General features: G+C 53.8%; 1 protein-coding gene across 1 annotated transcript in view; it reads left to right on the forward strand.

Moving 5' to 3' along the window:
• The window catches only part of dnah5 (dynein, axonemal, heavy chain 5), a 521,599-nt gene that overhangs the window by 324,855 nt on the left and 184,102 nt on the right, over positions 1-12,642 (forward strand). Inside the window, exon 55 of the mRNA XM_072509474.1 lies at positions 11,941-12,208. Within this exon, the coding sequence (XP_072365575.1) occupies positions 11,941-12,208 (268 nt within the window). The remainder of the gene's footprint in view (positions 1-11,940; positions 12,209-12,642) is intronic.

Consider the following 12,642-nt stretch of genomic DNA (forward strand, 5'->3'; position numbering starts at 1 on the left):
CTGTAGAATGGCAGAGACTGTCGCAAACTGGCTTTCTACTTTTAAACTGCTCTCAGCAAAACCAGCCAGGCACTTTTTAGCTGCTCTCAGCAAAACCAAACTGCAAAACTTGCAGCTCTCTGGAAACACACAGACACTGCTTTTAAACTGAAACTAAAAACCTGCAAAACACAAGACTGCCAAAATGGCTGAACTGAGCTGAGCTCCACCCACTCTATGACATCACTGTTTTCTTAAAGGTACATTGCTTAAACATCCAGTTCTTAAAGGCACTCTCACATGACAATGTCTGATGAAGCCAGTGCGGAGGCCCGAGACTGAGGCATTGTCCCATTAAAATTAGGCTCAGATTGCCACCAGTTATCGAGCGGTGCATAAGGCTAGTTAAGATGCAATTCCGCTGCCTGAAACGCTCTGGCAGTGCTCTTCAGTTCAGCTCCCAGAGAATCTCCCGCATTCTTGTGCCCTCCACAACCTTGCGCAGTAGTGTTGCGACATTCTGAAGGAGCAATGTGCCGCTTCTGTTCATGAGAAGGACCTGGAGAAGTAGAGGACAAGCCTGAGGAAGGACCTGGAGGATGGAGGACTGGTGGCAGGCTGCTAGGGTGCGACAGGCCAGGAGGATCAGGAGGCCCTCACAGTCTCCAGATTCACGAATTAGGCAGCTTGGTGTCCGGCAACTCCACAACCCCTTAGGCCCTTACTGACGGTGTCTGACTTCACCCGTCCCCACTTAGTGCTCGTACAACCTCGTAACCTTGCATGGCCTACTGCTACATCGAGGTGTAACCCGCAGATGCACATCAGAAGTGGATGTGGCCTGCTGCCTTCCTCTCCCTGTGGCCTGTGATGCCCTTGGTGGGCGTCCTCTGTAGCTGTGTTTTTCAAACTTTTCTTCCGGGGACCCATTTTTATCAACCGTCCTATCTTCGGGACCCAACCCGGCCGACCTTTGCGGCCCACGCCGTCCGACCTGCACGACCCACCATTTTCTCTTACCTTGTTTGTTGCTGACAAAAATGGAGGAAATGGTTTTGGGTCCCTTTGGCCCCTTTAAACTTGAAAAAAAAGGCTGCGACCGTATTAAAAAAAAAATGCCGCGGCCCAATTTTAAAAATCTGTTCCTGGCCAGCTACTGCGGCTGTTGCACGCGAATTTGCGCGATCGGGAGTGCCGCGACAGACGGATCTGCAACCCTCCTGACACCCGCCCGCGACCCACCTGCGGGTGGAGCCCCTGAGTTTGACAATGCCTGCTCTGGAGGGTCTCGGCCTGGAGGGACCCGGCTGACTTTCAGGTGTCATTGGTGTTGTAGCATCTCCTGTTCTGCCCACTGCCCCTGAGATGCACTTGTGTCAAGAAGAGTTTTCAGAAGGGCTGGGAACTGCAAGAGTCTCCTTGGTGGAATTCCCTGGCATGAGCCCCATCACTTACTCCTCCCTTGGCATGTTCGTGGGCTCCTGGCCTACTCCATGGGACAGTGGGGCAGCTGGAGTGAGAACCAGAAGCCTCTGCGTCACCTGGCCCTGCCAGTCCTGGAGGCCCGACATTGTCAGTACCAAGGTGTCGAAGCCCTTAGCAATGGTTTTCTGAGTCTGCACCCAGCTCTGGAACCCCTCGGCATTGGTCCTCAGTGTCTGGGCCCTGCCCTCGAGGCCCTCAGCCATGATCCTCATACATTGCTCTATGCTGTGAGCTCTATCACTCATGTCTCTGACGTCCTGTTCCAAGCTCTCCACTGCAGTCAACACCCTTGCAGTGTTGGCCTGGGTGCCACGCTATGCCGGCAACATCTCCTGTGACTGAAGGCTTTGCGACTCCTGCAATCAGGCTTTTAGTTGCAGGAATGTAATTGACAACCCCCCCGGTTCTGCCTTCTCATGTCCATCAGCTCTGGAAAGAACTTGTCCAGAGGCAGCGCATCTGGCTAGGGGACAGCTGTGTCCTGGGATGCAGCAGACCTCTGACTCCCCGAATCTTGGGACCTTCCTGCCTCCATCTTATGTGCATCAGCAGCTGTGTGGTGCTGAGCAGAAAATGACCTAGAAGCCTGTCTGCTAAGATCGCCCTGAGGTGTCTGTGTTTCTGTGATGGTGATGGTGCGGGTGATAGCTGTGAAAAGACGCCCAGCATCACTGACCCAGAAGAACGGAGGTGGACCCCCTGAGAAAGAAGATAGATTTCCAGGAATAATCTGAGGCTGGAAGATGGGCCTTGGGCCTTCTCCAAGACACTGAATCTGGAAGACCCACCTGCAGATAATCCCCCCTCCAACACTGCTGTGGTTTACCGGGATCCAGGATTGCTGGCAGCCTCCATCCCGAACTCCGGGGGTAGCCCCAGGCGATGTTCAGATGAGTCCCGATATCTGCATGCCACATAGTTCCAGACTGTACCGCCATGTTTTCCCACTGGTGTAGCGGAGCATTGGCTGTGCATGCTCAGGTCTTTATCTGCATTTCATTAGCAGGATGCAAATCAGTTTTACCCTGGCCTCCAGCGGGGTTCCCAATTCCGAATGGCAGGCAACCACGGAAGATCCTGCAGGGAATTCATGCTGGCGTAAAACTGATTTTTGGGCCTGCCGCCAAATTCTCCACCCCGTGCCTTGTTATTGAACCTGCCAACAGGAACATGGGAAATTACACCCACTGCCTTTCTAGTGAGATGTTACATTGAGGCCTTGTCTGTCTGAATCAAAAATAGAAAATGCTGAAGACTCAGCAATCAGGCACTCATAGACAGACAGATGAATAACATCTCCGATGTGAATGTCAGACCATTTCATCATCGTCTGTCTGCTCACAGGCTGTAAAACATTCCATCGGCACTATTCCCAAGTGCAACAGGTGAGCTTTCTTGGTGCCCTGGCCTTAGTTCTCTGCAAATTCCGCTGTTGTGTCCAGATTTTTCAGTGTGCAAAGATATCTGGCAAATGCAGGAAGACATCAAAGCACCTCCAATACAATTCCAGAGTACTTTTAGACATTTTGCGTTGGAAAATTTTACAACAGACAATCAAAAGCATCCTTTTTGCAACAGAAAATCAAAAGCATCCTGCTCCTGGGAAAGGAGGCATTTATTGTGCCAATATGTACAAGGCACAAGTTAGGAGTGTGATGAATTACTCTCCATTGCCTGGGTGAGTGCAGCTCCAACAACACGCAAGAAGCTGGACACCATCTGGGACAGAGCTGTTCACTTGATCGGCCTCCCATCCATAAACATTCACTCCCACCACCACCGGCAAACAGTGGCAGCCGTGTTTTTCATGTACAAGATACAGTGCAGCAACTCACCAAGCCTCCTGCGACAGCACTTTTCAAACTCACGACTGTTGCCATCTAGAAGGTCAAGGTAGCAGATACATGGGAACACCATCACCTGGAAGTTCCCCTCCAAGCCACTTGCCATTCTGACTTGGAAACATACCGCCGTTCCTTCACTGTCGCTCCATCGAAATGTTGGAAGTCACTCCCTAATAGCCCTGTGGGTGTACCTACTACATGGAATGCAATGTTCAAGAAGACAGCTCACCGCTATCATTGCATGGGTATCTAGGGATGGACAATAAGTGATGGAGACGATGGGGGGCAGTCACGACATTCAGAGGGAGATGTCAGCGACACTCCAACAGATCCATTGCCGCTTGGAAAAATCCCAGATGCTATGAGCGCCGGAGATGTTTCCAGTAATGCGTGGCACCGAGGCCAGCACTGCTTGGATGGTGACTGCAGTGAAGAGCCTGGTGCACAACATCGGCACGATTAATGAAGGTGCCCAAGGTGTCACGCAGTCGGTGATGGCCATTGCTGAGGATCTCGACAAAATGTCCGACTCGCTGGGGGATGTTACCCAGTACCAGGCTGACCTTGATGAGGTGCTGGGGGACATGCCCCACTCTCAGATGGAATGGCCAAGGCGCTGCTGAGCTTGTCCCAGTCGTAGATGGGCATTGCCGAGGCACTGCAGGGCAGGGCCCAGTCACTGAGGAGCATCACTGCGAGCATCAACACGATGGTGCAGACATTGGCGAGTGTCATCAGAGCTGGCAGAGCCAGAGGATGCAGGGGCAGCCGGGGTTCAAATCAGCTGCCCCTCCATCCCAAGGTGAAACCTGTGCCCTGTGGGCACCGACCAGGAGGAGGGGGTGCTGGTTGCCAACCTCGACCCATCCCATGGAGTGGCGACCTAGGATACCTGTCAGCTGAGGCCACGTCTCACAGTTAGCATCTGGAACATGTGCCACCGAAAAGTGCGCCGGGGACTCCGACTCTAGAGCCCCAGAGGACGGCCACCAGGTGCATCGAAGGCCACAGGACGAGTAAGCAGCTGGCTGCCTCCACCTCTGATGGGCATCCTGGGGACACACCTAGACATAGCGGTAGAGCTAGGAAAGCAAAGCACATCGAGGATCTCTGAGGGCACTGGCGGAAGGAGGTAGATAGGGGGTTAGGAGGAGGGGTGGCACCATCAGGAGAGTGGGGAATTGTAAAACACATTAAACGCCCTTGTGCACAACCAGTATATTGCCTCTATCACTTTCTTCCACAATGTGGGCTGACCTCAAAACACTTGGCTCATCTCTCCAGGCATCCGCCCCCGGGCACACCGCATGAAGCTGATGGGTGTGAACGAGCACTCAGTAGACAGGCAGGTGTCAGACTGTGGCGCTCAGCTCTCTGCGGGTCCCCATCTCCTCCCTGCCCTTGATAGAGATCCGCCGATTGTGCAAAAACAGTCCCAGCATTCTGGAGTGATGTAGCACAGACCCTGGGAGGGTGAGGGGGGAGGTTTCCGGTTGATGCACGATCAATTGTACAAAGACTCAGATTTGGTACAACTGTGGCTTTATTGCAGTAAGATGCGTGGCCTACAGCAACTGGCGAAATGGCAGCTGAATGGAGGACACGCATATTTATTCTCCTCCTCCTGGGCGGAGCCAGCAGGCAGGGGCTACCGGCGAACCTGTAGTACAGGTCCTACCTTACATCCCCTAATACAGGTGTACAGTGGTTCACCACATTCACCCCCTGTTAAAAATGAGTCCGGCGGGGGTGGTGTAGAACAATATACAGTATTGAAAATTATGTACAGCGTTTTATTAAAAGGAAGTGAGAAAAAAAATGTCCTCTTGAAAGTCCGGTGCCAGTTAGAGGTTCAACCGGTCTGGTGCCTTGACATTCCGCTGGGAGCAATGTAACGGTGGCGGCGATGTCGATGCTGGCGACATCGGTGCCAGCCTGACGTTGGATGACTCCGGGAGCATGCCAAAATCCTCTTCATACTCTTCAACGATAGCTTGGGCCTCTTTTTCGACGGATGAGTGCCGAATTTCTGAGGTATGAAGGGTGCGGGAAAAGAATGCCACGGGTCTACCTGCCTGATTGAGGGTGGCAGCAAGGGCGACGTCTGATGTGTCGCTTTCTACTTGGAAGGGCAGTGCCTCGTCTACTGCGTGCATCCCGGCCCTGCTATGTCTGCTCTGATACGGGCGAAGGCCTGTTGTGCCTCGGCCGTAAGGGGAAACTGGGTGGACTGTATGAGTGGGCGGGCCTTGTCCGCGTAGTTTGGGACCCACTGTGCGTAGTACGAAATGAACCCCAGGCAGCGTTTGAGAGCCTTGGGGCAGTGGGGGAGGGGAAGCTCCATGAGGGGGCGGATGCGGTCGGGATCGGGCCCCAGAACTCCGTTCTGGACCACATAGCCGAGGATGGCCAAGCGGGTCGTGCTGAACACACACTTCTCCCTATTATAAGTAAGGTTGAGGAGAGAGGCGGTGCGGAGGAATTTAGCAAAGTTGGCATCGTGGTCTTGCTGGTCATGGCCGCAGATGGTGACATTGTCTAGGTACGGAAACGTGGCCTGCAAACCGTACCGATCGACCATTCGGTCCATCTCCCTTTGGAAGACCGAGACCCCGTTAGTGACGCCAAAGGGAACCCTAAGAAAGTGATAGAGAACACCGTCCGCCTCGAAGGCAGTGTATGGACGGTCCGATTTACGGATGGGGAGTTGGTGTAGGCGGATTTTAGGTCAATCATTGAGAAGACCCGGTACTGCGCAATCTGATTGACCATATCAGATATGCGTGGGAGTGGGTACGCGTCGAGCTGCGTATACCGGTTGATGGTCTGGCTATAGTCCATGACCATTTTATGCTTTTCCCCAGTTTTAACGACTACCACTTGAGCTCTCCAGGGGCTGTTGCTAGCCTCGATAATACCCTCCCGAAGCAGCCGCTGGACTTCGGACCTGTTGAAGGTCTTGTCCTGGGTGCTGTACCGTCTGCCCCTGGTGGCAACGGGTTTGCAATCCGAAGTTAGATTGGCAAAGAGGGAGGTGGGGTCGACCTTCAGGGTCGCGAGGCCGCACACAGTGAGGGGTGGTAGGGGCCCGCCGAATTTGAGGGTGAGGCTCTGGAGATTGCACTGGAAATCCAGGCCGAGTAAGAGTGCAGCGCAGAGATTAGGAAGAACGTAGAGGCGGAAGCCACTGAATTCTATGCCCTGGACCGTGAGAGTGACCATGCAGATGCCTCGGATTGGGACGGAATGGGATCCGGAGGCCAGGGAGATCCTTTGATTGGCGGGGTGGACCACGAGGGAGCAGCGCCTTACCGTATCCGGGTGGATGAAGCTTTCGGTGCTCCCGGAGTCCAGCAGGCAGGAGGTCGCGTGGCCGTTGATTTTCACCGTAGTCGAAGCGGTGGCCAGGTCGTGTGGACGAGACTGGTCTAGCGTCATCTAAGGGGCTGGTTTAGCACGGCTAAATCGCTGGCTTTGAAAGCAGACCAAGGCAGGCCAGCAGCACGGTTGAATTCCCGTACCAGCCTCCCCGAACAGGTGCCGGAATGTGGCGACTAGGGGCTTTTCCCAGTAACTTCATTTGAAGCCTACTTGTGACAATAAGCGATTTTCATTTCATTTCATTTTCATTTCATTTCAAGGCGAGCTGCGGTTGATCGTCACTGGTGGCAGAAGACGGAGAGCGTGAGGTGCCCAGGTCGTGGAATGTCATCGGCGTCCATGCCCCGTGGGGAAGACAAGATGGCGGCGACTGAAGATCCTGCGGGGGACAAAATGGCAGCGCCCATGGGCCGCACGTTGCGGGGGGCGGGACAAAATGACGGCGCTCATGGGCCGCACGTGTACTGCGGGGTGGGGGTGGCGGCACCCACTGGCCGGTCGCGACCCTGGGGGGTGAAGATGGCGGCGCCCACTGCGTGTGGCGCAGGCGTATTGGCTGGGTAAGAACCCAAATGGGGCGGCTGTTTGCGGGGTCCAGGAGGGATAGGAGGGGTGGGCCGCGCGGCTGGAGGGGTAAGCCTGAACATTACATGAGGCGACCGTCATGGAGAGCACTAGTTTTTTAGTCTCCGCTAGGTAGAGCGTGGCCCCTTCAAGCAGTCTTTAGCGGATGAGGTCCGGCCCAATCTCCGTTACAAAAGCATCGTGCATAAGGAGATTAGAATGTTCAGTGGCCGTAACGGCCTGACAGTCACAGTCCCGGACGAGTGGGATTAGGGCCCACCAGAAGCCTTCAATGGACTCACCAGGGAGTTGAGAGCGAGTGGCGAGTACGTGCCTGGCGAAGAGTGTGTTCGCTTTCTGCGCGTAGTTCTCTTTGAGGAGTGCCATGGCTTCCACGTAGGTTGGGGCGTCCTAGATCAGCGGAAACACGCTTGAGCTCTACCTAGAGTACAGGACCTGTATCTTCTGAGCCTCCGTCGGTGGGGTGTTCGCTGAGTTTATGTAAGCCTCGAAGCAAGCTAGCCAGTGATTGAAGTCTTTTCTGGCGTCGGTCGATTGCGGATCCAGCTGCAGGCGATCTGGTTTGATTCGGATGTCCATCTTGTAGAAAATCTTACTGCAATAAATTGATGCACGATCAATTGTACAAAGACTCAGATTGGGTACAACTGTGGCTTTATTGTAGTAAGATGCGTGGTCTCCTACAGCAACTGGCGAAATGGCAGCTGACTGGAGGACACGCATATTTATACTCCTCCTCCTGGGCGGAGCCAACAGGCAGGGGCTACCGGCGAACCTGTAGTACAGGTCCTACTTTACATCCCCTAATACAGGTGTACAGTGGTTCACCACACCGGTAGCGATGACCGACCAGGCCATGTCCACGTCGTATGTGAATCGGGTGAGTATGAGGGCGTTCCTGGCCCTCCAGACTTTCCGGACCCCTGCCGCTGTCGCCTATTCTGCAGCCTCTGGCTGGTACTCCGGTTCCTCCCTGGGATTGTCCTCCAGCCCCTGCTGGTCCGGCGCTGCGTCATCATCCTCGTCCTCCGCCTCTGCCTCCTCCTCCTGCTCGGAGGTTGCTACATGATCCTCATCCCGAACATCCATCTCGTCGCCCCACTGCTGTGCCAGCTTGTGGAGGACACAGCAGACTACCACAAAGCGGGCGACCCTCCGGCGGTTGTATTGGAATGCACCACTGGAGCGGCCGAGGCATCGGAACCACATCTTGAGGAGTCCGATGCTCAATCACAGCCCGGGTGGACTCATGGGCCTCATTGTACCCGGAAGCATGCACACATGTGCATGATCTTCATGTGGTGATAACACACAAGCTATATGTTGAGGGAGTGGAACCCCTTCCTGTTAACGTAGGGCACTCCCAGATGGCCCAGTGAGTGCAGGTCAACATGCGTGCGATCCACTACCTCCTGGATCTTGGGCATCCCGGCAAAGGTGAAGAATCCTGCTGCCCAGGCATCCTGTTGGGCTAGGTCCATGTCAAAGTAGGTATAGTTTTCTGCCCAGGCAAACAGGGCATCCATGACCTGCCGGGTGCTCTTGTGGGCTGTGGCCTGTGAGATGCCACGCAGGTCTCCGCTCGAGCCGTGGAAGGATCCTGAGGTATAAACGTTCAGTGCTGCGGTGACCTTGACGGTCACACGGAGCGGATGTCCTCCTCCTCAATGTGGTACCAAGCATGCGAGGACACGGCACAGATACTGCACGGTCTCCTTGTTGAGGCAGATCTTCCTACGGCACACGCTGTCCATCATCTGTTCGAATGACCAGCGACGCCTGTACACCCTGGGCCATAGCAGGACTCCCCCTCTGGGTCCCTCCCTGGCTTGCTGGATGGCCTTGTCCTCAGGGTGTGGGTGGATGCCTCGCGCACCTGCTGCTGCTGCAGCTGTCTCCGGTGTTTGGCCGCCCAGCTTAGCAGCAGCACGTTCTGCTGGGTCCAAAATCCCTGCCGTAGCATTCAATATCTGTAAGGAATTGGGAGACTGACTGACAAACAACGGTGGCTCCCACTCCGGGTGCCTTCATTCCCCCATTCATCCTCCCCGCAAGCCCAGAACCCCCTGTCCACGCAGTCCCTCACTGGACCCCAAACTCTGTACCCCGGCCACCTGCTCAAAACGTCACCTGGTCCTTGCACTGGTCCCCTCTCCATGTCATTCACCCACCCTCCATCTGTGGACATGCCCACCCGGAGCTGTGTCCCAACTTTGGGTGTACGGATGTTGCCTGCTGTGTGTGTGGTGTTGCCTCCCATACAGTATCCAGGCATCAAGGTGCGATCGGAAAGCTAGGCAATGACCCCCACAAGCTACATGGCCATCCAACCCACGGGAATGCATTTGGATTGCGTGAAGTGTTCACTGAACCATGATTGCCAACTCCCTACTAGCAATAGCCTTCAGCTGCATGGCCAGAGACCTCAGCAGTCGGCGGGGGTTATGGGTGGTCGGTGGAGCAGATGGGCATCAACAAGGATTGCACCTGGAACAGATGCACATGATCCAAAAGTTGGCATGGTGATGCCATGCGTGGTTGCACCCCGGTTGCACCACCTGCGCTTCCCCCCCCCCTCCCATGGCGGCCCCCCCCTGCAGAGGGTCCCTCACCCCCAGCCTGGTTCTCCATCTCCAGCCGAGGGTCCCCACTCCCCGACAAGCACTGTGGTGGAAAGCCCAGTGCCCCCAGGCTCTTTGCCTGTGAGCAAAGATGGCTGCTCACCTCATCAGCTCCCCTCAGAAGCCTTTCTGCTAGGTTCACGTTTTAAAAAAGGAGCAATAATCGGCTGCAGCTTGACCACTTGCTGGGGAGACCGATGAATCACGGAAGGCCATTGGATAAGGGGTGGCTCCTTGGTTTCTTGCCAATTTCGCCTACAGGAGTGAGCTGGTTGCATCGCAAACTCTTTGGCACTTGGCACGGTTCTCGTTTTCTGCCTTTCCTGGTATTTGCCGGCTTTGCTTCGCTCGAGCGTGAGGTCAACAAGCTGGAGTGCTGAAGACCCCCCCCCCCCCCACATCGCATCTTAGCACCCCCCACCCCCCGGCCTTCCATACGGCGCAATTCGGTCCCTCTAAATAAAAAATCACCGCCGAGACGCCCTAAGTAAAGAAACCCACCACAGAGACATCCTAAATAAAGAGACCCCTCCGAGACCCCCTAAAAAAGGAATCCCTGACGGAGATCCCCTCAGTACCCTAAGTAAGGAGACTCACACACAGACCCCCCCCCCAGGTGAGTGTTAAAGCAGTAATTGTTTTAACTGCCTCTGTTTGGACTGCTCTCTGGCTTCCATACAGCGTCTCTCTCCTGTGGGACTTCCTGGCAGTGGTCACTCTTCTGCGGGCTTCCAGGCAGGGGTACCTCCTCTAGGGGATTTTCTGGGGAGTCTGTGGGAGGGTTTCCTTATTTAGGGGGTCTCTGGAAGATCTCTTTATTTAGGAGGTCTCTCTAGGGGTTCCTTACATGGATGGGATCTTGCGGGGGGGGGGGGGGTTCCTTATTTAGGGGTCTCTGTGAGGGTTTTATTATTGAAGGGACTTCTGGGGAGGGACTCTTTATTTAGGGGATCTCTGGGAGGGTTCTTTCTTTAGGTGGTCTCTTTATTTGAGAGGTCTCTGGGGGGCAGTTGGGATGTCGGATGGGGGTAGGGTGGGCAGGTGGTACATTTTGGTGGGGGAGGGTCGCCCTCGGATGGACCATGGGTGCAACTCCCTTAAAGGGTTTCCTTTGGAGCCTTGCGTCTGTGCCATGCTTGTCTGGACCAGTAGTGAGCCTCGCTCATATGATTCCGGGCTGGTTTAGCTCACTGGCTATATGTTGAGGGAGCTGGCTTTTAAAGCAGACCAAGGCAGGCCAGCAGCACGGTTCATTTCCCGTACCAGCCTCCCTGAACAGGCGCCGGAATGTGGCGACTAGGGGCTTTTCACAGTAACTTCATTGAAGCCTACTCGTGACAATAAGCGATTTTCATTTCATTTCAAAGGACCAGAGAATCATGCGGGCCTGGAAAATATAGTGCCGGCCCGTTAAGTGGATGCAGATGGGCCTTAATGACTAATTTGTATCCTTCTGCTAGCGCAGGGCACGAACCTTGATCCCGTCACCAACTGGGGGCGGAGCATTGGAAACAGGGCACAATCCCGTTTTTCTTCACAACGGTGGATTCTCCACTTCATCGGTAACTCCGCTACTGGCAGCGCGAGGTGGAGAATTCCGCCCATGTTCAATGAGAAATTGAGTAGAATGGGCCTATATGCTGGCGTTGGTGAGAAGTGATCTCACCATAATGCATAGGATTAGGAGAAGGCTTGGCAGGGTAGATATTGAGATGTTACTTTACTAGAATGGAGAGTTTAGAAATAGGGCAGGTAGTCACGAGGAGAGCAGTCAGTCATTTAAAACTGAGACAAAGAAAACATTTTCACCTGCAACTTTTGGAATTCTCTACCTCTGAGATCAATAGATTTCTGAACTCCAAGGGAATGGAAAGATATGGAGATTGGGTGGGGGAGTGGATTTGTGGTTAAAGATTAGCCAAGGTATTATAAGGTAGAACAGATTCAAGGAACCATATGGTCCAGTCCTGTTTCTTTTTATTATTTTCTTATTAATATCTGCTGTTATTGTGTCGATATCAGTTTTATTTGTTACTCTGATTTAGGTCTCTAATCTGTTTGCTCGAGATGAATTGGATGAGATTACTGGTGACCTAGTACCTGTAATGAAGAAGGAATATCCACGCAGGCCACCAACCGGTGAAAACCTGTACGACTACTTCATGAGTAGAGTTCGTCAGAACCTTCACGTCGTGCTTTGTTTTTCACCAGTGGGAGAGAAATTCCGAAATCGAGCGCTGAAGTTTCCAGCACTCATTTCTGGCTGCACAATGGACTGGTTCAGCCGTTGGCCCAAAGATGCTCTCATTGCTGGTGAGTCTGCGCCCAGTGCAGCAGATCTACAAAATTAATATTTTGCCAGAATTCTATTTGGTTAAAATTTAAGAAGATTATTCCAGGTAACTAGTGAGCAATGTAGAATAGGAAAGGACACTTTCTGATGATGAGGTTTTAGAATTCATAGAATCCCTACAGTGCAGAAGGAGGCCATTCAACCCATCGAGCCTGCACTGATCCTCCGAAAGAGCACTCTACCTCAGGCCCACTCCCCTGCTTGATCCCCATAACCCCGCGCATTGATCATGGCCAATCCACCTAACCTCCCACATCTTTAGACTTATGGGTGGAAACCGGAACAGCCAGAGTAAATCCACGCACACCACAAGGAGAACGTGAAAACTCCACGCAGACAGTCACCCAAGGCTGGAATTGAACCTGGGTCCTGGCGCTGTGAGGCAGCAGTGCCA

Source organism: Scyliorhinus torazame, chromosome 6, assembly GCF_047496885.1.
Source record: "Scyliorhinus torazame isolate Kashiwa2021f chromosome 6, sScyTor2.1, whole genome shotgun sequence".
Classification (NCBI taxonomy): domain Eukaryota; kingdom Metazoa; phylum Chordata; class Chondrichthyes; order Carcharhiniformes; family Scyliorhinidae; genus Scyliorhinus; species Scyliorhinus torazame.